The sequence below is a fragment of the Doryrhamphus excisus genome, linkage group LG17, assembly GCF_037039965.1.
Source record: "Doryrhamphus excisus strain RoL-2023G ecotype Guam linkage group LG17, RoL_Dexc_Guam_v1.1, whole genome shotgun sequence".
Taxonomy (NCBI): Eukaryota; Metazoa; Chordata; class Actinopteri; order Syngnathiformes; family Syngnathidae; genus Doryrhamphus; species Doryrhamphus excisus.
Window position 1 is genome coordinate 4,725,926 of NC_136373.1, and position 26,774 is coordinate 4,752,699.

The window sequence follows — 26,774 nt, forward strand, 5'->3', positions numbered from 1 at the left end:
ATGGCGGACATGTTTTTCTAGCTAGTCTTACCACCACCATATTTTACCTGTTGGTATGATGTTCTTTTTCTGAAAAGTAATAGCGATCAAAATGATGGCCAGACATTCGCCTTGAGGATTTCTGTTCATCACAGCAAGTCACAGCATCACACCATCACCCTACCACCACCATATTTTACTGTTATGTTCTTTTTCTGAAATGTGCCATGTAATGGGACAAAAAAATTTTTACTTTTAATTTTTTTTCCTGACTGAGTGACTTATATGTGATACATCCTCAAAGTTGTATAATCTTAAGAGAAATTTTCAATGACTTATTGACAATTATTTGCCTGGAGTCCTGGAGATGCCCATGCAAAATCATTGCACTTTATGGCGGACATGTTTTTCCAGCTAGCCTTGCTGAAATTTCATATTTCCATATTAATGTATGCCAAATTTCACGGTCATTCGACTAAAACACCTTGAAGTTTGGTTGTAAACAGTGCATTGACCTGGTTAAGACCAATGGAGATCGAGATACCGAGAAACCGAGTTCCAGACTTCCAGATGGAGGGAACTGGAGTTTGCGGCAAGAAGTAGAATCTTCCACAAACAAATCCAGTCCATGCAGTCATGTGATCTACGTGGGTGATGTATGACAAAAGGCCTGTGCCAATGTTATTCCCCAAGAAAGGCTTTTCTTTAAGTTGCAATGCAAATTACAGAGCGCTCCTTGATTGCCGAGTGTGTAACACAAATAGATGCTTCTATGGCGCGCCGTGAGCCTTTTGTATGCTTTCGGTAAATCTGTTTTACCTCCATGTTGTGGCAACAAAAAGTGTCGCGCTGCGTGCACATATTGTCCACGCCTTTCCAAGTAGCTCACATATTTTCTTGATCGCCTTTTGTTGGCTGCTGCGTCCATTTTGCGGCTCTATTGTGACTAAAGTGAATAGGTTTACGGTTGCTGAACTCACGCTAGCAGCCTAAATAATAAAACTATACGTCAACAAAAGACTCTCTCTCCGGAGGAAGAAGAAGGTGTGACGTCACCGCAATTGGTAAAAGTTCACCCCGAGTCCAAAGTGTCCCAGCGGGTGTCATCATACATTGAAGCCGAACCCAAGTGCAGGTGAACTAATTGGGCCCGACGTGATCCCCCCCCCCCGTTCATACGCCGAAACGATGGTTAGCTTCATATTAGTAGACCATAATCCAGAAATAACTACGTTCATACAAGAGACGAGCGAAGAGACAATGAGCAGCATTTATCTCCGTCGCCATATGTTGAGGCTCTGAATCACCTCTAGTAGATGAAACACAGCTGCCATGTTTCTTCTTTTTTTTTTTTTTTTTAATATAAACGGATGTGTCGTTTGGAGGCAATGCAGCACATTAACAGTGTTTTCCATATAAATTGCTTGACGTAAGGGATGATAGATAAGCTCCAAAAGTAAAAACAGGCACAGTGTGGTCGTGGTGGGGTTTGGGAAGGGGGGGGGCTCAGCAACCGATAAATTAGACTCTTTTTTCATGCTAATTTGTGCACATTGGAATTCACATTTAAGGCATCTTTTTGAGTTTATGTCATAGCAGGATAAAAAAAAGTAGTAGCGATCCAAATACAGTAAAGTCTCGTTATATCGATATCGGTTAAAACGAATTACTACTTATTACGATACTATTTTCATTTCCCGGCAAATTTCTAGTCTTTTATGATATAATTAGCTCCGTTAGTACGATACACGGTTATTATGATAATCCGGTTACTAGGATGCCCTTTTCATCTCCCGCCAGCCAATTTGGTCTGCTTATATCGATACAAAAGCAGCTTAAATCAATCTTTGCTTAAGGATTTCAATACCAAAAAAGAACACGGCGAACGGCTGCTTCCAGTCAACTTTATTTTTCACACTTCCACCACCAGAGTGCAGCACACACAGCGGAAAACACCCGTCCCGCGCGCCTACCCCTCCGGGTGGCAACACCTTCCCTATCGATAGTTCCGGGGTGAATTATGTCCCGGTAACCGGTAATCACTACAGCGTAAGTTTATTTTTATTTACTGTAGTACAAAATTTATTGTAGTACAAAAGCATGCTAGATACGCAATCCATGAACTCAAGGAGAAAATTACATGCCATATCAAAGATCCGCCCACTTTTAATGCAGTTCGGCGCAGGATCGGATATATGGATAGTCCGGTTATATCGGTATTTTTTTCGACTCCCGAGAATATCGATATAACGAGACTTTACTGTAGGTGTGGATAACGGATTTATTTCTGGTTAACACTCGCCATGTTTACATGAGGAATTTTTCTTATTTCCAAAAGGAAACTTTCCGAATGATTTTTCCAAAAACAATGGCATTCATGGAAAGGAATATTCCAATCTCTTGCCTCCAAAGCGTAAACATCAACATCATGTTTTTTTAATTAAACTAAAACAAATTTACCATTGTATTAATTTCTATATAACAGGAGGAAGGACACAGCGCCAAATTGCTCATTGCTCTGTGCATCATACAAGCAAGAACAAGCAAGAAAGAAATATTCCACCCCTGGGAATCCCATTATATATCCCAGTCTATATCGCTAATTAACCTAGCATGCATACCCTGAGAAAACGTTACCATTTGCCATGTTTACTACTTTTACTACTACTCGTAAGTGTGTTCGTGTAAGTGTAGTATTCACCGTCGCAAGGACACCCACAGCATTTGCAGCAAGCAGCCTTGAAACAGATTGTGTCAGAAGATTTTCTTTCCGTTTAATGGCGTGCCAGAATGTGTCTACTAAATATAGGGGCTATGCTGATATGCATTGTTGGCGGGGAATGTGTGTCATGAAGATACGAGAGGCAAGAACAACAACAACAACAACCCAGACTACACTCGGTTGTGTTGTGTTGGCTGAGATATCATAGTACCAGATATAATTGCTGCGCACTAAAAATAATAAACAAGAATACACTTGGCTCTGTCTGAATTGCACAGTCTAAATTTACGGCATATTGCCATGCTAGTTTCTGTTAGAATAAGAATAAGAATAAGAATAAGAATAAGAATAAGAATAAGAATAAGAATAAGAATAAGAATAAGAATAAGAATAAGAATAAGAATAAGAATAAGAATAAGAATAAGAATAAGAATAAGAATAAGAATAAGAATAAGGACTAAGACCAAGGACTAAGGACTAAGGATAAGACCAAGGACTAAGGATAAGACTAAGGACTAAGGACTAAGAATAAATATATATAAAATATTTAAATATAAAATGTTAATGTATAAAATAATAAATAAGACTAAGGACTAAGACTAAGGACGAAGAATAAGACTAAGGACTAAGACTAAGACTAAGAATAAGAATAAGAATAAGACTAAGAATAAGACTAAGGATAAGACTAAGGACGAAGGATAAGACAAAGGATAAGACTAAGGACTAGGGATAAGACTAAGGACAAGACTAAGGACTAAGGATAAGACTAAGGATAAGACTAAGGATAAGACTAAGGAAAAGACTAAGGAAAAGACTAAGGAAAAGACTAAGCAAAAGACTAAGGACTAAGGATACGAATAAGGACTAAGGACTAAGAATAAATATATATAAAATATTTCAATATAAAATGTTAATGTATAAAATAATAAATAAGACTAAGGACTAAGACTAAGGACGAACAATAAGACTAAGGACTAAGACTAAGGACTACGACTAAGGACTAAGACTACGACTAAGGACTAAGACTAAGACTAAGGACGAAGGACAAGACTAAGGACGAAGGACAAGACTAAGGACGAAGGACAAGACTAAGGACAAGACTAAGGACAAAGGATAAGACTAATGACAAAGGATAAGACAAAGGACAAGACTAAGGACGAAGGATAAGACAAAGGACAAGACTAAGGACAAAAGATAAGACTAAGGACAAAGGATAAGACAAAGGACAAGACTAAGGACGAAGGATAAGACAAAGGACAAGACTAGGGACAAGACAAAGGACAAGACTAGGGACAAGACTAGGCACAAGACTAGGGACAGGACGAAGGACTAAGGACTAAGGACTAAGGACTAAGGACTAAGGACTAAGGACTGGTCCATTTTGTTAAATCACTGCAACCCACAAGTCAAAAAGTTTGCCCAGCCCTTGCTCTAAAGCCATAAATATTCCAAATAATATGCTGTACCTCTAAAGTTGTCCAAAACATCAACTAGCTGTCATGCACAACATCACGGCCACAGTTTGACCCAGGAACGGATTGACTTTACATGACTTCCTATGACATTCTATTTGTATTTTTATTCAATTAGAACCACTCTAGAAGTCAAATAATGTTCCGGAACGAGCTGATGTGTTCCACCTTGGAGGTTGCCTCGTACCAATAAATGGATCAATACCATGAATCAATCACATCTATCTATCATCCATTTATCCATGACGACTATGATGCTTTTGAGTGTGCGAGTGCGAGTATGTGTGTGTGTGTGTGTGTGTGTGTGTGTGTGCACGCTGGGGGATAGTAGTGACAGGGCCAGTGGAAAGGGCGTCATGAATACTGCATTAGTGTGGGTGGGGTTAGGATGTTCAATGTCTATATAGCCTCCCAGCAGATGATCTCCAGCTGGTTTGGTTTGGTGTGGGGGGGGTTGACTGGTCAGATTGCATGTGTGATTTCCCTTGCAAGGACTATTGCATATTCATGCTTCACTCCCAGTATTGAGTTTCACATGAAGCCATTTTATACATGCTGGAAATTGGACTGGAAATAATAGGAGGTGACATAGAAGGGGGTCGGGTCGGGCTCTGACCTTTGAACTTTGTTTCAATGTATGCATGGAATATTTTTGTTCAAATGAAGAGCCTAAATTGAGGCTTTGCTCAGCACCAAAAGTCCACCTTTCAGTCTCCATCACTGAACAGACGGATGAGCATGATTATCAGCGTCATCTATTTATAAATAATATGCGGCCCGCATGAAAGAGTATTTAATAAACTCGTCCAGGCGGGCAGGTGAACAGATTCCGCCCAGCTGTCCCCAGCTCGCTAATATGACACCGATTTGAAGCGAGTCAGCGGATGGATGAAATTAGTAAATAATCGCAATATTGGCAACCATACATTTAGTATAGACGTTTCAACTGTGTGAGAACCTGTCAATGTTGATTGACTCGATGATTAATCGATTATCCAATTAATCAACAACTATTTTGGTATTGGATTTAATCAATTTTTGGATTTCATGATGTAAATATGTTCTGATTTCAGCCTCTCAGATGTCTCTCAGAAAATGCACGCACGGGGAGAACATGCAAACTCCACACAGAGATGGAATTGAACTCAGGTCTCCTAGCTGTGAGGCCTGCACGCTCACCACTCATCCCACTTTACTACAGATATCCATAAATGTGTTAATAGCAAGAACCAACTAGAAATGGGGGAATGTGCTAATGTTGATTGACTCGATGATTAATCGATTATCCAATTAATCAACAACTATTTTGGATTTCATGATGTAAATATGTTCTGATTTCAGCCTCTCAGATGTCTCTCAGAAAATGCACGCACGGGGAGAACATGCAAACTCCACACAGAGATGGAATTGAACTCGGGTCTCCTAGCTGTGAGGCCTGCACGCTAACCGCTCATCCCACTTTACTACAGATATCCATAAATGTGTTAATAGCAAGAACCAACTAGAAATGGGGGAATGTGCTAATGTTGATTGAATCGATGATTAATCGATTATCTAATTAACTATTTTGTATTCAAATTAATCATTTTTTGGATTTCATGATGTAAATATGTTCTAATTTCAGCCTCTCAGATGTCTCTCAGAAAATGCATGCACGGGGAGAACATGCAAACTCCACACAGAGATGGAATTGAACTCGGGTCTCCTAGCTGTGAGGCCTGCACGCTCACCACTCATCCCACTTTACTACAGATATCCATAAACATGTGTTAACAAATAGCAAGAACCAACTAGAAATGGAAGGATGGGCTAATGTTGACTGAATCGATGATTAATCGATTATTCAATTAATCAATAACTATTTTGTATTCAAATTAATCATTTTTTGGATTTCATGATGTAAATATGTTCTAATTTCAGCCTCTCAGGTGTCTCTCAGAAAATGCATGCACGGGGAGAACATGCAAACTCCACACAGAGATGGCCGAGGGTGGAATTGAACTCGGGTCTCCTAGCTGTGAGGCCTGCGCTCTAACCGCTCATCCCACTTTACTACAGATATCCATAAACATGTGTTAACTAATAGAAAGAACCAACTAAAATGGGGGAATGTGCTAATGTTGACTGAATCGATGATTAATCGATTATCTAATTAACTATTTTGTATTCAAATTAATCATTTTTTGTATTTCATGATGTAAATATGTTCTGATTTCAGCCTCTCAGATGTCTCTCAGAAAATGCATGCACGGGGAGAACATGCAAACTCCACACAGAGATGGAATTGAACTGGGGTCTCCTAGCTGTGAGGCCTGCGAATAATCCTCAGGGTTCAAAGTGTGAGAAATACGCTGGCATTTACGGTGGTTGTTGCGTTATTTCCCATTTTTAGCTCATGGATGGCCATCTTTTGGTTACATCAGACTCCAGTACTTTGCCATATATCCGTATCTCATCTGATGGATAAAAAAAAACAAAAGATCCTGATGAGTAATATTCCATTCTGTTTGTGACGTGTTGAGCATTGCATGATTGCAAGTGATGTTTGTGATGATTGCTTTCCAGATATTGACTGATTAAATCAAGTCAGCTATGGCAGACGCTTAAATTAAAGTGGCAAAAAAAAAAAAAAATGCATTCCTCGCATTTCTGCAAGTCTTACTGATCAGCCTACAGGAGACACAGATTCCGAGTAAACAACAGAAATTCCCAATTATGCATAACGCTTCCACACAACAACCCAACATAGCCAGCCTATTCCACTTTTTTTTGGGTGTGTTTTTGTCTGCAAATGCATAGGAATAGGTCTACTTGCTAATTCACTTTATTAGTTGTGAATGCAACTCATGCATGACATTTGGGAGGAAGTATTTCCGCACACAAAGACACACACCTTCACACACACACACACACACACACACACACACACACACTGCTGTTGCTGTCAGAAAGGCAACTGGGTTTATCTCTCTGCAAGTCTGGAAGGAAGTAACATGGAAAGTAGGTTCCGACTCAGAGACTAGGGCTGCTGCAAGGTTACTCAGTTCACTAAATAAATAGAAAAAAAAACACATCACCATGGTTACCTTTAAAAAAAAAAAACACTAACTTTGTGAATATAAACAGAGGGAAAATAGGTTTCAGTCTATATTAACACTGCAGATATAAGTAGAAGGGTTATTAAGGATTTGTGCATATTTTTGTTTTTATATGGCGGCATGGTGGAGAAGTGGTTAGCGCTCAGGCCTCACAGCTAGGAGACCCGAGTTCAATTCCACCCTTGGCCATTTCTTGCATGTTCTCCCCGTGCATGCGTGGGTTTTCTGAGAGACATCCGAGAGGCTGAAATCAGAACATATTTACATCTTGAAATCCAAAAAATGATTAATTCGAATACCAAAATAGTTAATTGGATAATCGATTAATCATCGTTTCAATCAACATTAGCACATTCCCCCATTTCTAGTTGGTTCTTGCTATTAGTTCACACATGTTTATGGTTATCTGTAGTAAAGTGGGATGAGCGGTTAGCGCGCAGGCCTCATAGCTAGGAGACCCGAGTTCAATTCCATCTCTGTGTGGAGTTTGCATGTTCTCCCCATGCATGTGTGGTTTTTCTGAGAGACATCTAAGAGACTGAAATCAGAACATATTTACATCTTGAAATCCAAAAAATGATTAATTCGAATACCAAAATAGTTAATTGGATAATCGATTAATCATCGATTCAATCAACATTAGCACATTCCCCCATTTCTAGTTGGTTCTTGCTATTAGTTAACACATGTTTATGGATATCTGTAGTAAAGTGGGATGAGCGGTTAGCGCGCAGGCCTCACAGCGAGGAGACCAGGGTTCAATTCCACTCTGCTCTGTGTGGAGTTTGCATGTTCTCCCCCGAGCATGCGTGGGTTTTCTCCGGGTACTCCGGTTTCCTCCCACATTCCAAAAACATGCTAGGTTAATTGGCGACTCCAAATTGTCCATAGGTATGAATGTGAGTGTGAATGGTTGTTTGTCTATATGTGCCCTGTGATTGGCCTCTCGCCCGAAGACAGCTGGGATAGACTCCAGCACCCCTGCGACCCTCGTGAGAATAAGCGGTAAAAAAATGAATGAATGAATGTTTTTATGATATTTTATACTCTAATGTCCCCTGTGATTGGCTATGGTGTACCTGAAGTCAGCTGGGATAGGCTCCAGCACACCCCCGCGCCCCCATGTATGGACTTTATACTCTTATCTAAAATATTCATGCTTTATTTTGAAGCTTACTTTGCACCGAACAGGAAGTAGTTTTAATGCTTTTGTCAATAGACAGTAGTTGTCATTCCACAATGCTTCCAACAACAAAGCCAGTGGCGGCCTTTTGCACGGGACTACATAAACACATCACTAGACGTCTTCTGACACCTTTTTTATTATTAATCGTTACAACGATTTCTCTTGGCACTCAGCCTCCAAATCCAAACACACATGCACACTCCAACGTCAATAATTGATACATTTCCTAGCGCTTTCTCTTGCCTAAAAATAGTCTTAGCATCCTTTGCTTCATTCCATGCTCTGTCTGCGAAGTTGTGTGTGTATTATTACAAAAAAATAAAATTATATATATATATATATCTATATATGTACAGTATATATAGAATGCAAAATTTCCCTCGCACACTGCGCTCCGTCGAGCCCTGAGGCAGGAGCACACAGACCCCAAACATGCAGACGCAATATTGGCTTATGCAACGTGCGGGCAATCCTACATAATCCTGCACTATCCTCGCCTACAGAGTTTTTAATAATTACAACCCATAAATACGGACTTTGTACGGGTGAAAAACACCCAAAGAGATCAGGAATCAGCTTGCGGAAATTTCATTGTTATTTTTTATTTTCTTATTTTTTTTAACTGTAGTCAAGGTTAGGGCTGCACGAAGGACGAAGAGTGGTTAGCACGCAGACCTCACAGCTAGGAGACCGGAGTTCAATTCCGCCCTCGGCTATCTCTGTGTGGAGTTTGCACGTTCTCCCTGTGCATGTGTGGGTTTTCTCCAAAACATTCCAAAAACATGCTAGGTTAATTGGCGACTCCAAATTGTCCATAGGTATGAATGTGAGTGTGAATGGTTGTTTGTCTATATGTGCCCTGTGATTGGCTGGCTGGCCACCAGTCCAGGGTGTACCCCGCCTCTCGCCTGAAGACAGCTGGGATAGGCTCCAGCACCCCCGCAACCCTCATGAGGCTAAGCGGTAGAAAATTAATGAATGAATATTATCATAAAGGCTGCAGGGCGGTTGAGTGGTTAGCACACAGGCCTCACAGCTAGGAGACCCAAGTTCAATTCCATCTTCGGCCATCTCTGTGTGGAGTTTGCACGTTCTCCCTGTGCATGCGTGGGTTTACTCCAAAACATTCTAAAAACATGCTAGGTTAATTGGCGACTCCAAATTGTCTATAGGTATGAATGTGAGTGTGAATGGTTGTTTGTCTATATGTGCCCTGTGATTGGCTGGCGACCAGTCCGGGGTGTACCCTGCCCCGAAGACAGCTGGGGTAGGCTCCAGCACCCACCTCGACCCTTGTGAGGATAAGCGGTAGAAAATGAAAGAAAGAATGAATATTATTATAAAGGCTGCACGGCGGTCGAGTGGTTAGCGCGCAGACTTCACAGCTAGGAGACCCAAGTTCAATCCCATTTTCGATCATCTCTGTGTGGAATTTGCATGTTCTCCCCGTGCATGTGTGGGTTTTCTCCGGGTACTCCGGTTTCCTCCCACATTCCAAAAACATGCTAGCTTAATTGGCGACTCCAAATTGTCCATAGGTATGAATGTGAGTGTGAATGGTTGTTTGTCTATATGTGCCCTGTGATTGGCTGGCCACCAGTCCAGGGTGTACCCCGCCCCGAAGACAGCTGGGGTAGGCTCCAGCACCCACCGCGACCCTTGTGAGGATAAGCGGTAGAAAATGAATGAATGAATATTTTTTAATGTAGCAAAATTATTAATTTACTTTATTTCCATAAAAAATATGATATTACAGTATAATGAAGCATCTAGTTGAGGTTGTCTTAGTAGACTAGATAGACTACATACAGTAAGCTAGACAAGACAAACAAGTCTCGTCAACCGGAACAGTCCAGTTGTTATCGATTAATAATAGAATAATTCCCATATTTTCCCATTTTGTGTATATTTCTCAACCGTCCCCTTTTTTCTTTGTTCAGTTTTGTTTAAAAATCTCACAAAATAATATAATATAAGTCAAGTCCTAGCCCTTCCCGAACAGAGTCTGGAAAAATAAGTGCAAATCCATTCGGCGTTTTATGGCAGCATCATTTCCATAACAGTGAACATATTAAGGCGCCATAACTTACATGCATGTAAACAAGCCCTGGGGAAAAGCATTAGTGCCATTTCAGGTGGCTGACAAGCCGGTAAACAACAGAATGGATCTTTATCATCATCCTTTACGCCTCCTAGCTGTCTACATGTCACACGGCAGGAAACTATACGCAAATAAAAAAAATCTATGATTTGTTTCGTGACGTCTTTCTTGTACACTCGAGCGAAAGAGAAAAAGATTGTCTGGCACAGGAATGTTGCCAAAAACTCGGCGACTTTGTCTGGTTTTCCTGCCGTGGTAAATCTTAGTATTGAGGGCAGCGCGGTGTGTAAGTGTGCGTACACGCTGCACGGTGCTGTGTTGTAATTGTGTGCAGCGGAGCAAAAACACATTGTGGTTGCCATGTCAACAACCATACACAACGATAACATGGAGTTATGTGTTCATGATGCATCATGATTAAGGTCGCTAAAGTTCACAAATGAAAATGTTTCATCGAGATAACTTGTATTAATGTTAAAAGGTGACGTAACTTGTTGCTTATTTCCATTATTTCCAATGGGAAACATTAACATCCGGTATAGTAGAATATATGTGTTATCAGTTCACTCTGCGCTTAAATAACCCCAGGCAGTCTTGTTATGGAAAGCACAGACTGTGATGGAAGACCCTGCTAATAGCAGGAAATCAGAGTATGATATTGTTCAGTCGCACTTTGACACACGGCGAGGCACCTCGTTAAATCTCATTTGCATAACATATTGTAATGAACACACAAGTTATATCTAAAGCCTCACGCCCATCAAATGACTCCTGCTTAAATAAAAATAAAAATAAAAACCAATTGTCCATAGGTATGAATGTGAGTGTGAATGGTTGTTTGTCTATATGTGCCCTGTGATTGGCTGGCAATCAGTCCAGGGTGTACCCCGCCTCTCGCCCGAAGACAGCTGGGATAGGCTCCAGCACCCCCCGTGACCCTCGTGAGGAAAAAGCGGTAGAAAATGAATGAATGAATAAAAATAAAAATAAAAATAAAAATAAAAATAAAAATAAAAATAAAAATAAAAATAAAAATAAAAATAAAAATAAAAATAAAAATAAAAAAAATAAAAATAAAAATAAAAATAAAAATAAAAATAAAAATAAAAATAAAAATAAAAATAAAAAATCACCCACATACTGTCATATTTGGCAGATACTGGGCATGATGGACATTCTGGAGTTTAAAGAAATTCACAATGTATGATAAAGTAATAAAAAAGGCAATAATCATAGCTTTTATTAAGTAAGAAATTCTATATTTGTGATGATCTTGTATTTTTATTCATTCATTTTCAATGCCGCGTATCGTCGCAAGGGTGGCGGGTATGATGGAGCCTACCCCAGCTGGACTGGTGGCCAGCCAATCACAGGGCACATATAGACAAACAACCATTCACACTCACATTCATACCTATGGACATTTTGGAGTCGCCAATTAAACTAGCATGTTTTTGGAAGGCTGCACGGTGAGCAAGTGGTTGCTGCGCAGGCCTCACAGCCAGGAGACCTGAGTCCGATTCCACCCTCAGTCATCTCTGTGCCGAGTTTGCATGTTCTCCCCGTGCATGCGTGGGTTTTCTCTGGTTTCCTCCCCCATTCCAAAAACATGCTAGGTTAATTGGCCACTCCAAATTGTCCATAGGTATGAATGTGAGTGTGAATGGTTGTTTGTCTATATGTGCCCTGTAATTGGCTGGCCACCTGTCCAGGGTGTACCCTGCCTCTCGCCTGAAGACAGCTGGGATAGGCTCCAGCACCCCCCACGACCCTCGTGAGGATAAGCGGTAAAAATGAATGACTGTTTTTGGAATGTGGGAGGAAACCGGAGTACCCGTAGAAAACCCACCCATGCACGGGGAGAACGTGCAAAACTCCACACAGAGTTTGCTGAACGTGGAATCAAACCCGGGCCTCCTTGTATTCATTATAATGTATCTATTTATTGTTTTGGAAGAGCCCTTATCTGTGTTATTTCCATTTTTTTGAATTACATATATTGCTTACATAACATAACATGCAAATGTACATAGCCCCGCCCACTAAACAGGTCTTCATGGGGTCCAGGTTGAGGTCACCGGATGGTGTAACTGACACAGTGTTATTTGTAATCCATGTAAACACAGATATTCCAGTCAGACCAAAGATCTGCTGATCCATACAAAGTCCAGTGTCCTGAAATGACCCCTCATCGATTCCCGAGGTACATAAGAGCTTCGCTACCGTAAACCCGACGGCAAGAGTTGTGTTTTGTCTTAGCGGACAATCGGTCATTGGGATCACACGGAACATAAATGTGGTGACAAGTCAGACTGATTGACTTCCCATAAACACAAGAAACCAAGCATATGTTGCGTCGCCGACATGAACCAGAGTACCCTGGACTCAAGAGTTGTGTGTACTTTTACCGGACGTTAAACTGCGTTTTGATGGATTCAAGGCCTCCCGAGGGTTCGGCTATGATAGCACTTATTTCTGGCCAACTTAAACATTTGCTGACCTTCTCTTTGACTGTAAACCCTCAGAGATGACGCAGATATTTTGTCTCTGTTATGAGGAACCTATGATGTGAAAAGATTTAATTAAGATAGGCAGACGAATTGTAATTAATTCTGCTTCTCTGCGAGTCGAGGTCTATTGTCAAGAACACGGGAAGGCTCAGGCAGAATAAATTGTGAGTGGGTGTGTGATTTGGGAGGGGGGGGGGGCCCTGACCTCTTCGTCTTGGGGGGGGTCACAGCTGACAGAAAGTTACATTAATTTGGAGATCATGTTGTCAAAGTAAGCGAAACTGCTGATGCTTTTTTTTATGTGGTTAGGATAATGAATGTGATCACTGCACCAGCCAGCTATTATGCTACCACCTTGCGTAACAGAAAAAAAAATACAGAAACTCAAAATAATTCAAAGTCAAAGCCCGCGGTCTGCTGGGTCATGCACAACCACAACTTGCGTCATATAATAATAAATGCAATAAATCCAATTGTTCCTCCCACCAGTTATTAATAGCCACCACATTGCATAAATGAAATCCAGAAAGACAAAGTCAAAGCCCATCATTCACTTCCTTATCCAACACAACTCAGATCTGGCATATAATCACTATGACTTCTCCCCCCACCAGTTATTGTTAATAACCTCCACCTTGTATACTAGAAGTAGACAAAAGGACTTGAAATAAGCCACAAAGTCAAAGACCATCATTCAATTCCTTATCCAACACAACGCAGACCTGCCTTATAATCACTATGACTTCTCCCCACACCAGTTATTGTTAATAACCTCCACCTTGTATACTAGAAGTAGACAGAAGGACTTCAAATAAGCCAGAAAGTCAAAGCCCATCATACACTCCCTTATCCAACACAACACAGACCTGCCATATAATCACTATGACTTCTCCCCCCACCAGCTATTGTTAATAACCTCCACCTTCTATACTAGAAGTAGACAGAAGGACTTGAAATAAGCAACAAAGTCAAAGCCCATCATACACTTCCTTATCCAACACAACGCAGATCTGCCATATAATCACTATGACTTCTCCCCCAACCAGTTATTGTTAATAACCTCCACCTTGTAAACTAGAAGTAGACAGAAGGACTTGAAATAAGCCACAAAGTCAAGGCCCATTATTGACTTCCTTATCCAACACAACTCAGATCTGCCATATAATCACAATGACTTCTCCCCCCACCAGTTATTGTTAATAACCTCCACCTTGCAAACTAGAAATAGACAGAAGGACTTGAAATAAGCCACAAAGTCAAAGCCCATCATACACTCCCTTATCCAACACAACGCAGACTTGCCATATAATCACTATGACTTCTCCCCCCACCAGTTATTGTTAATAACCTCCACCTTGTATACTAGAAGTAGACAGAAGGACTTCAAATAAGCCACAAAGTCAAAGCTTATGGTGCATTTGCTCATGCATGAACACATACCGCCAGCTAGATGTGTTATATAAGGTCTAAGGTCATCACCTCTGAATGATAACAGCCACCTTGCATAATGGAAATAGACGGAAAGAGACTGACACCAACTGTCACAATTGAAATAAACAGACTCGAAATAAACTACAAGGTCAAAGCCCACGATACACTCGAGCACATGCTGGTACACAACGTAGATGTATCATATAATTACTATGATTGTTCCACCCACCAGTTATAAATGTTAACTGCCACCATGCATATAAATATAGATACAGTGAAGAAAATAAGTATTTGAACACCCTGCTATTTTGCTATTTCTCCCACTTAGAAATCATGGAGGGGTCTGAAATTTTCATCGTAGGTGCATGTCCACTGTGAGAGAGATAAACTAAAAAGAAAAATCCAGAAATCACAATGCATGATTTTTTAACAATTTATTTGTGTGATACAGCTGCAAATAAGTATTTGAACACCTGTGTATCATCTAGAATTCTGACCCTGAAAGACCTGTTAGTCTGCCCATTAGAAGTCCACCTGCACTCCATGTATCATCCTGAATCAGATGCACCTGTTTGAGGTCGTTAGCTGCATAAAGACACCTGTCCACCCCATACAATCAGTAAGACTTTAACTTGTAACATGGCGAAGACCAAAGAGCTGTCCAAAGACACCAGAGACAAAATTGTACACCTCCACAAGGCTGGAAAGGGCTACGGAGCAATTACCAAGCAGCTTGGTGAAAAAAGGTCCACTGTTGGAGCTATCATTAGAAAATGGAAGAAGCTAAACATGACGGTCAATCTCAATCGGAGTGGAGCCCCATGCAAGATATCACCTCGTGGGGTCTCAATGATTCTAAGAAAGGTGAGGAATCAGCCCAGAACTACACGACAGGACTTGGTCAATGACCTGAAAAGAGCTGGGACCACCGTTTCCAAGGTTACTGTAGGTAATACACTAAGACGTCATGATGTGAAATCATGCATGGCACGAAAGGTTCCCCTGCTTAAACCAGCACATGTCAAGGCCCGTCTTAAGTTTGCATATGACCATTTGGATGATACAGAGGAGTCATGGGAGAAAGTTTTATGGTCAGATGAGACCAAAATAGAACTTTTTGGTCATAATTCCAATAAGCGTGTTTGGAGGAAGAAGAATGAAGAGTACAATCCGAAGAACACCATCCCTACTGTGAAGCATGGGGGTGGTAGCATCATGCTTTGGGGGTGTTTTTCTGCACATGGGACAGGACGAGTGCACTGCATTAAAGAGAGGATGACTGGGGCCGTGTATTGTGAGATTTTGGGGAACAACCTCCTTCCCTCTGTCAGAGCATTGAAGATGGGTCGTGGCTGGGTCTTCCAACACGACAACGACCCGAAGCACACAGCCAGGAAAACCAAGGAGTGGCTCCGTAAGAAGCATATCAAGGTTCTAGCATGGCCCAGCCAGTCTCCAGACCTGAACCCAATCGAAAATCTTTGGAGGGAGCTCAAACTCCGTGTTTCTCAGCGACAGCCCAGAAACCTGACTGATCTAGAGAAGATCTGTGTGGAGGAGTGGGCCAAGATCCCTCCTGCAGTGTGTGCAAACCTGGTGAAAAACTACAGGAAACGTTTGACCTCTGTAATAGCAAACAAAGGCTACTGTACCAAATATTAACATTCATTTTCTCAGGTGTTCAAATACTTATTTGCAGCTGTATCACACAAATAAATTGTTAAAAAATCATGCATTGTGATTTCTGGATTTTTCTTTTTAGTTTATCTCTCTCACAGTGGACATGCACCTACGATGAAAATTTCAGACCCCTCCATGATTTCTAAGTGGGAGAAATAGCAAAATAGCAGGGTGTTCAAATACTTATTTTCTTCACTGTATAAAGAGAAAAACTCAATTAACCTCACTCATGCGCAACCACAACATACAGTAGATGTCAATATAAATGCTTATCTTATTCCTCCTTCCACCAGTTATTAATGATAACCATGTAGCAATAAACATATATGTGTCAGAATTATTCATTGTGCCTATATTATTCATTTATTCATCATTCTTGTCCTCACGAGGGTCGCGGGTGTACTGGAGCCTATCCCAGCTGTCTTCAGGCGAGAGGGGAGTTACACCCTGGACTGGTGGCCAGCCAATCACAGGGCACATATAGACAAACAACCATTCACACTCACATTCATACCTATGGACAATTTGGAGTCGCTAATTAACCTAGCATGTTTTTGGAATGTGGGAGGAAACCGGAGTACCCGGAATAAAACCTACGCATGTACGGGGAGAACATGCAAACTCCACACAGAGATGGCCAAGGGTGGGATTGAACTTGGGTCTCCTAGCTGTGAGGTCGGCACGCTAACCACTCGACCGCCGTGCCGCCACATCCAGTTTTCATAAAATAAAAATAATAATAAGATGATACATTGAAAACTGCAGACAAACAACACCCATGTCCTTGGCGGAGGTCATCTTCACAGAACCACTTATAACCTGATGCAAATAAGTTAACCTATTTGTTTTCCTCTTGAAAGAACTTCCAAAAGTTCCACTTCTAATCCTTGTCAAAGAGACTATTAGCAGTCTAACAAGTGTCTTATCATTAGAAGACAACAGGCAGTAAAAGTAGGTGGTTGAGTGGAGCTAATTAAAGGCTGTTTTGTGACTTTTAACACTGTTAGAACTGATGAGTACAGGTCATTCATCTGGGGATTCGTTATATAAATACTCAAGATAATTTGTCCCCGAGGACACCCCGGATTCTAAATTCTTTGGGAATAATTTGCCAAAAAAAAAAAAAAAAAAAAAAAAAGAATCTCTGAGTAGATGTGGTTGTTTAAAAATTCCCACTCCTGTGTATCCTTGATTTCCTCTAATTAAGGGCCAGGGAGTGAAGTGTCCTTGCCGTTGGAGGACACATTCAGTGGACGCCCTGCCTCAGCTCTTTGGAGCAGATTTGACTAATAGCGTTGTTATATTAGCCCTCGGCTGCCGCTCGGGATCATCTTCTAAATCACCCCCCCCAACCGTCGCTACTAAACCGCCACCCCAAAAAAAAAAAAAAAAGTGTAGGACTCTTGTCTGTTGAGGCCGACTGTAATTGTCTCACTAATCTCCCCGGCGTTAAATGACCCACAGAAACAGCATCCCACCGGACAAGCTTTAATCCACTGATTGGAGACTTGGGTCTTTTTGTTTTCCTTGGGATATTAAAAAAAACATGGGCTGCTGATGGAGAGCATGCAGAACTATTGGAAAGGTAATTAAGATCTAGCAGCAGCTTTTAAACGCTTGACTTGTGCGGGAACAAACTGTGGCCTCAGACGGGGCAAACGCATGGGGGCTCCGTTAAGCGGGAATTTATTGCTTTGGTTCGGGGAAAAGTTTACAAAGGACGGCACAGACTTTTGCGGTCATGTTTTGGAACAGGAGAGCTGCACGGTGGTCGAGCGGTTAGCACGCAGACCTCGCAGCTAGGAAACCCAAGTTCAATACCACCCTTGGCCATCTCTGTGTGGAGTTTGGATGCTCTCCCTGGGTTTTCTCCATAGGTATGAATGTGAGTGTGAATGGTTGTTTGTCTATATGTGCCCTGTGATTGGCTGGCCACCAGTCCAGGGTGTACACCGCCTCTCATCCGAAGACAGCTGGGATAGGCTCCAGCATCCCCACGACCCTCGTGAGGATAAGCAGTAAAATAGAAAATGAATGAATATTATCAAAAAGGCTGCACGGTGGAAGAGTGGTTAGCGCGCAAACCTCACAGCTAGGAGACCCGAGTTCAATCCCACCCTCGGCCATCTCTGTGTGGAGTTTGCATGTTCTTCCCGTGCATGCGTGGGTTTTCTCCGGGTACTCCGGTTACATGCTAGGTTAACTAGCGACTCCAAATTGTCCATAGGTATGAATGTGAGTGTGAATGGTTGTTTGTCTATATGTGCCCTGTGATTGGCTGGCCACCATTGTCTCGCCCGAAGACAGCTGGGATAGGCTCCAGCAGCCCCGCGACCCTCATGAAGACAAGCAGCAAAAAATTAATTAGTTAAATAATTTTGGAACAGCACTTTCTTTAGCTACTTTCAAACATCATATGATTAATCCAATTGCTCCTCCCACCGGTTATGAAAAATGCCATATTAGATGCAAAATACATGCAAACACAATGATTCAAATCCCACATTACACTCGCTCGGCTATGCGTATATGTCAAAGCACAACAACGTACATGTCATATAATGAATGTAATCACTCCTCTCACCAGTTATTAATGCTACCTGCCACGCTGGATAATAGACAAAAGGTCGCTTGCAAAAACTTGCTCTAGGCAGGTAATAAGAATGCTCCTCCCATCGGTTCTAAATGATAAACAAAGTTCTGTGACAATTGGTGTCAGAAGCGGGATGGCTGACAAATTGTGTAAGTCATCTCCAGTCGCTACCATGACCACGACTTTACACAAACACATACAGTCAAGAAACTGGTAGACGGAGATCAGAAAGGTCAGAACGAATTGAGCCCCCCTTCTACCACAGAATTACAAACATTTTCCTTCATACTTTTTTTTTTTTTTTGCCCTTTACGCCTCCGGCTTTGGTGCCTTCCAGAATGATCCATTACCTTTAGAGCTAGCAAAAACCCAGCCCTGGGCATTGAAGAAATACCCGACTTAAAAAAAAAAAAAAAAAAAAAAAAAAAAAAAATCTATCCAGCTCCGATTGCACTGACGCGAAAGCAGATGAATATTCATAGATGTCTGGGTTTTCGGTTAAAGCTAGCAAAAAAAAAAAATGCATAAAACAACTGCAACACCACAGTATTGATTGAAGTAAAGGGTGTGGGATGTTTTTAGGGTGGTGTCCCAGGTTGTCTGGAGGTATCAGAGCGTGTTTTATCAGCAGCGGCCAACCATGGTATAAAAAAAAAAAAAAGTACGGATCACTTACCATCAGGAGGCTGGGCTGGTGTGAAGTGAGGAGGTTTGTCTGAAAGAGATAAAAGAGACAAAATGTATTTAGGTTTTTTTGGAAAAAGCTCCATGTCAGTTCATCTCCACGTCTCCCGTAGTTACCGGGTGTGTGGACTACAAAAGCAAAACACCAAGGGCTCTAAAACTAAATACATGAACTCCACAAGATGGCCGTAACTGCATTTGAAGTGGTCGCCACCCAGCAGCTTTATACACCTCTACATGCGCTTTCAAATGTTGCTCATCAGCTGTTGTTTATAATGAATTCATCAGCACTATTAATTCCGGATGAGCAGTTTGCTCCTTATCGCCATTACAACATTGGTTCTGTTGCTGCTGTGTTGTGCAATATACTTGTCTGAGGGACTGTAAATCATTCCCTCTATTGTGCAGCATTTTTGATAACCTAGAAAAGTGACAGCTCATTAGCATTAAAGCTACAGACACATGTTCCCAGTAGGTCTAAATTCCATCATTCATTCATTCATTTTCTACCGCTTTTCCTCACAAGGGTCGCAGGGGGTGCTGGAGCCTATCCCAGCAGTCTTCAAGCGAGAGGCGGGGTACACACTGAACTGGTGGCCAGCCAATCACAGGGCACATATAGACAAACAACCATTCACACTCACATTCATACCTATGGACAATTTGGAGTCACCAATTAGCCTAGCATGTTTTTGGAATGTGGGAGGAAACCGGAGTACTCCACAAAAAGATGGCAGAGGGGGGAATTGAACTCGGGTCTCCTAGCTGTGAGGCCTGTGTGTGAACCACTATCCACCATGCAGCCCTCTTCCATGGCTAAAATATATATGGCCTTTTCTCTCTATTTATTGTTGAGAACTGATATTTCGCTTAAACTTATTTATTAATCTTATTATACTTACTTTTAAAATAGAATTTACTTAGTCATTGTGTGTATTTTTGCTTTGTTTTAGTTTTATTGTACTGTTTTTAAACTTCTTTTTGTGCTCGTGTGACACTAGAATGCAAAAAATGTAGTTTAAGAAGTACGTTTTTATGTTGTTTTTTTTTTCTCCACTTCTTTTTAATCCTATACATGTCATCAGGCAAGTACTCTACAAGCTTCATTATACAGTGGTTAACTTCTTTTTACACTTGACAGTTCAGTATATATTAAAAACCTTTTGGAGTCAATTTGAACAATTTGGAGTCGCCAATTAACCTAGCATGTTTTTGGAATGTGGGAGGAAGTCGGAGTGGTTAAATTTATATATGGCTAAAATATATATGGCCTTTTCTCACTATTTTATGTTGAGAGCTGATATTTTGCCGAAACTTAGTTACCTCAGCAAGAAGTACATTCACTTTTAGGGTTAAAAGAGAATTTACTTAAAGTCATTGTGTGTAGTTTTGCTTTGTTTTAGTTTTATTGTACTGTTTTTAAACTTCATTTTCTGCTCGTGTGACAGTAGAATGCAAAAAATGCAGTTTATGAAGTACGTTTTTGTCGTTATTTTCAGGCAAGTACTCTCCAAGTTTCATGATAAAGTGGTTAACTTCTTTTTACACTTGACTGTTAAGTATATTAAAAACTATGGTGTGTGAACCTTTTGGAGTCAATTTGAACAATTTGGAGTCGCCAATTAACCTAGCATGTTTTTGGAATGTGGGAGGAAACCGGAGTACCCGGAGAAAACCCACGCATGCACGGGGAGAACATGCAAACTCCACACAGAGATGGCCGAGAGTGGAATTGAACTCGGGTCTCCTAGCTGTGAGACCAACCACTCAGTCCACCGTGCAGCCCAAATGCCTGTATTTGTTATTGCTATTATTATTATCATCTGAATGCAATGAAAAAACAAGCCATTTCTAGCTAACACTAACAAGCACACTGCATCGGTATCGGAGAAAGCTGACACACAAAAAGTGGAGTGGGATGAAGGGAAACCAATCCATGCCATCTTCCATGAAACGAAAGGAACATAAGGTCCTTTTCATAAATATATCCTCCTTTTTTCCCCCATCTAACTTGAATGTCACGGCACAACCATCACTCAGCCAATATCTTTATCAAATCAATATGTGTCTGAGGGTGACATTTAGCCTTGTGCGTATGTACAGTATGCGGGTGTGACTTCTAATGTGGAATTATGTCAGCGTGTGTGATGGTGACACACAGCGCGCCTCCATGAGCCCAGCTACCGTCATTTGTGACCACATGCTGACTTCATCCATTACTCTTTTTTTTTTTTCTGTGTCTCGATTAGGTAACCAGAGAAGCTAGCGTTGGGGAGACTTTGTAGCAGTGTTGACAGATTGTGTCTGGCTGTGGTAATAGGATAATGTTAGAAATGACACGCCCCCTTTTTTTCCACGCTCACCCCTCCCAAAACACAAGACGACAAGCGTAAGACTGACGAAGAAGGGACGTTGGTTTGTAGAAAAGCAGGCTTTGCTACATATCTTAAAATAAAGCTCCTCCCAACTAAACTTCAGTTAGCGATATTTTGATGTGAGGGTAGTTTTGTTGACGTTTGGTTAAAGTGTGTATCTGTAAAAAGTGCATAAAGTGCACACTAGTGCTTCTTGGATACACACACTGTCAATGACAGCTCATTAGCATTAAAGCTACAGACACGCATAAATTCCATCATTCATTTTCTACCGCTTTTCCTCACGAGGGTTGCAGGGGGTGCTGGAGCCTATCCCAGCTGTCTTCAGGTGAGAGGCGGGGTACACCCTGGACTGGTCGCCAGCCAGCCAATCACAGGGCACATATAGACAAACAACCATTCACACTCACATTCATACCTATGGACAATTTGGGGTCGCTAATTAACCTAGCATGTTTTTGGAATGTGGGAGGAACCCGGAGTAAACCGGAGAACATGCAAACTCCACACAGAGGTGGCAGAGGGTGGAATTGAACTTGGGTCTCCTAGCTGTGAGGTCTAAGCGCTAACCACTTTACCACCATGCAGACCTAAATTCCATCATCAAGACCTGATTTTTGACCTGACACATATTTATGGGACCGCTATCTATAATTGTCACACACGGATTTCGAACCTACAGTTGTTCAGGAAGAGGAGAACGGCAAATCCCAGCGTCGAAGTGGCTAGCAGGATCAGGCAGATGTTGCAAGGGATCATGAAGTAGCGCACCACCAGAGATACTTTATGTTGGTACCGCCGGTCCCGCTCGGGCGGCGTCGGTGACGGATAGTGGCACCCACCCATGGTCCAATCCATTGACCCCCTACCCTCCATGGCGCCGGTTGAGGGGACAACAGGGCGAGGCGGGCGTCGTGAGGTGCCCAAAGACCCGCTGGAGAAAATGATGGCGGTTTGGTGGTTGACCAGTGAAGAATTTTTTTTTTTTTTTTAAAAGTAGAAGCGTAATCCGGCTCAGGTGTAGCGGTTTCCGGCAGGTAAACTTTCATCCGTATCCAGGTAACACATTTTTAAACACGTGGGTCAGACGGGGGGGTACATTTTGGACTCTTATAGCCCTCCGCCTGTCCATATTACCTCCATACTTCTGGGACAATTCTACTGTGGTTTGTATACACAGTGAAAAATAATAATAATAGTGATAAATAAGCAAGTGAGTGGCACCTAGTGTAAAAAAATAAAATAAAATTTTAGTCAGATATCCTCATGGAATTCTCTTCTGTCCTTGTGGTGACCCTGATTGGTAATTGGATGGTCCGTCCCGGGATTCCCTCCGCCTCCTTGTCCAAACGTCAAGGTCCAGCGCCCCCCGACAGACAACAAGTATTTCCTAAGAGGCGCACATCGGATCAAACTCTACACAGCAGCTTCTTTCTGTATCCTGTGGAAAAGCCTGGTCACGCTGGGGAGGGACGCACACCCAAAAACCAGGAACCGGGGAAAAATACCCTCTTTGGTTTTGGGTGCTCCTTTCTTGTGTGGAGAAGTGAGAACCGGAAAAGTTGACTTAACCTGTCAGAGTCATTCCGTGACTGAAGCGCTTAAGGAAAAGCTCATTACTTAAAAAAAAAAATTTTTTTTTATCTAATTGCACCCTGATTACCAGGAAATAACTTCCTCTCCCTGAGAATCCCGTCTCTATGATTGTCTGGCTGTCTTTCCTCCAAGGTACTAGATCCTCACAGGCGACGGCATCCAGCACTTAATCCCACGGCAGCAGGTAGCGGTCCCGGTTGTGGACACCCTCAGTCAGTCCACAGATGTGGGAGTGGGAAGTAAAAAATAATAATAATAATAATAACCACTCCACGGGTTTCAATCTTCTTCTAGTGGGAAAAACAACAGCGGCGTGTTGCTGCTTTCCCCCCCCAAACACGCTCCTCTCGAGCGCTCCAGCCTTCAGCCGGCAGAACCAATGATAATGAGCAAGGGAGCAATAGAGAGAGAGCGAAAGAGAGAGAGAGAGGGGTGGGGGCTGTCTTAACAAAAGACAGAAGGGAGGAGGGGTCGGCAAGCAAGAATAAAAAAAAAAAAAAAGCATGGGAATTGAATAGCGTTGGAGTCCTGACAGTGAGGGGAGGGCAACGGAGTCTACGAACAAAAGGGGTCGAGGTCTTCCGGAGATTTCAATCGACTCCTCGGTTTGTTCAGAATGAGACGAATTTAGGACGGCCTCTTTTTTTTTTTTTTTTTTTTTTTTTTTTTTACAGAAACGCTAATAGTAACGGTTATTTCCGGCACAATACAACATAGCTAAGACGGGGGGGGGGGGGGTTCTTACTTAAGTCTGTCACAGTAATTACTACCAGTGTGCTCTTTTCATGTGTCTCAATGTGAGGGGGCATTTAGTGAGTAATTGAGTTTACATTTTGTTAGCATAGCCTTACTTTACTGCACGGCGGACAAGTGGTTAGCACACTGACCTCACAGCTAGGAGACCAGGGTTCAATTCCACCCTCGGCCATCTCTGTGTGGAGTTTGCATGGTCTCCCCGTGCATGCGTGGGTTTTCTCCGGGTGCTCCGGTTTCCTCCCACGTATTCCAAAAACATGCTAGGTTAATTAGCGACTCCAAATTGTCCATAGGTATGAATGTGAGTGTGAATGGTTGTTTGTCTATATGTGCCCTGTGATTGGCTGGCATGATCATGAGGATAAGCGGTAGAAAATGAATGAATTAAAGTCGAAAGGTGACTATAGGGGTGTTATTTCATGTCTGGAGGGCTCTAATAGTGTTAGGAGGTCGTAAACACATTTTTGATGCTCTACTAGTAAAATATTCCATTTATAAATAAGGACTCCTACGGCGGTCCAGTGGTTAACACGCAGGCCTCACAGCTAGGAGACCTGAGTTCAATTCCACCCTTGGAATTCAAAGATAGTTTGTATCTTCTCCTTGTGCATGTGTGGGTTTTCTTAGGGAACTCCGGTTTCCTCCCACATTCCAAAAACATGCTAGGTTAATTAGCGACTCCAAATTGTCCATAGGTATGAATGTGAGTGTGAATGGTTGTTTGTCTATATGTGCCCTGTGATTGGCTGGCCACCAGTCTCGCTTGAAAACAGCTGGGATAGGCTCCAGGTCCACCCTGTGACCATCATGAGGATAAGCGGTAGAAAATGAATGAATTAAAGTGGAAAGGTGACTATAGGGGTGTTATTTCATGTCTAGAGGGCTCTAATAGTGTTAGGAGGTCGTAAACACATTTTTGATGCTCTACTAGTAAAATATTCCATAAAATATTCTATATTCCATAATATTCCAACTCCGGTTTCCTCCCACATTCCAAAAACATGCTAGGTTAATTAGCGACTCCAAATTGTCCATCGGTATGAATGTGAGTGTGAATGGTTGTTTGTCTATATGTGCCCTGTGATTGGCTGACTGGCCACCAGTCCAGGGTGTACCCCGCCTCTCGCTTGAAGACAGCTGGGATAGGCTCCAGAGAATTAGCGGCATAGAAAATGAATGACCAATCTAACAAATCTATTCAATTAACCACAATGAAAAAACATTCCATATATTACCTGATGTAGTTTTTACCTTAACTCCACCAAATGACACACACATGATCAATTATCAATAACACAGTCTTTGCATTAAAGTATTTTCTCGCCACAATTATAAACATTACCACATCGTCAACCTCTCTGATCATCCTCTTCTATTTATAGCGCTAGATGGAAATAGGAACATTGAAGCAGAGTGAAGGCATTTGCATCCATATCACAGCATGAAAATTTGAACAGCACTTAAAAAAAAAAAAAAAAAAAAAGCCATTCATCATTTCTCTCCTAATGCGATAATGAGGTCATGCTATGTGTCGGCTCGGAATAAACTCAACGACAGCAGGCAGCAGATGCAAGGCGGGATGGAGCATCAATTATTTATGTTTCTTCACTCTCTCATGTTCTGTTCTGTGTCTTCTCCAGCTCCTGCTCTGCCTCCATCTTCATCACTTCATCTCACACACACACACACACACACACACACACTAAGTCTAATAGGTTGAAAAGACCTCACCCTGGTATTTTTTCATCTTCTGGTTGTGGAGAGGATCTTTGCAGTAGTTTTTTTTTTTAAAAAACAGCAGACCACTCCTCTCATCTACAGGATCTTTGGCTTTTGCGATAGATTCATAAAAACCTCAAAGTGCTCCTGTCATATAGGTGGAGAACCTTTGACACTTGGCCCGTAAGAACAGCAGAACCCTCCTGTCACATAGAGGATCTTTGATGACTTTTTTTTTTTTGCAGACAAAGATCTTCGGTCAGCATTTTTGCAGAGCTGCTAACCTTAAAGAAATTGAAGAGTACCCACACCCCCCTCCACTACTTTGATATCTAAAATTTTTTGTCCCTTTGTATTGAGTTGTGGACTCCTATAGAGCAGTGACACACAATAACCTGCAAAGAAAAGCTTTCCATATCTTCCAGAATCTGCACCCATTCCAGATATATTTCTATTTACGCCCCACCTCTGGGCACGCCCACTACACTATGATGGGTCACACAACGGAGCGCTCCCGAGGACCTTCGGATGATTGCCGAACCCCAAAACTCATATTGTGGTAGCTATTCGCAACTTCAGACTTGGGTGAGCTTTTGATTTGCATGCATGCGGGTAAGACGCTCCCTCTATGCACACGCTATAATGCTACACACATATACTGGAATTGAATCGAATGAGGCCTGATATTTAAAAAATCAGATATGTGCAAAAAAATAAAAAAATCTGACTCCTATAGAGCAGCTACACACAATATAACCCCCACAGAAAAGCTTTCCATATCTTCTAGAATCTGCACCCATTCCAGCTATATTTCCTTGGATTTCAATAACTGTTTTAATTTATTCCACTCATGACCCGCCCCCGGGCACGCT

The 26,774-nt window shown here is 41.8% G+C and overlaps 1 protein-coding gene across 5 annotated transcripts in view; it reads right to left on the minus strand.

The window, feature by feature from the left end:
* The window catches only part of agrn (agrin), a 240,434-nt gene that overhangs the window by 136,874 nt on the left and 76,786 nt on the right, over positions 1-26,774 (minus strand). For 3 of the 5 annotated variants that reach the window (XM_078798098.1, XM_058085205.2, XM_078798096.1), the window contains exon 3: positions 19,449-19,487. In XM_078798098.1, the coding sequence (XP_078654224.1) occupies positions 19,449-19,487 (39 nt within the window). Of the gene's footprint in view, positions 1-19,448; positions 19,488-22,511; positions 23,804-26,774 lie in introns of those variants that run through there. The other 2 variants (XM_058085206.2, XM_078798097.1) reach the window with 1 other exon arrangement.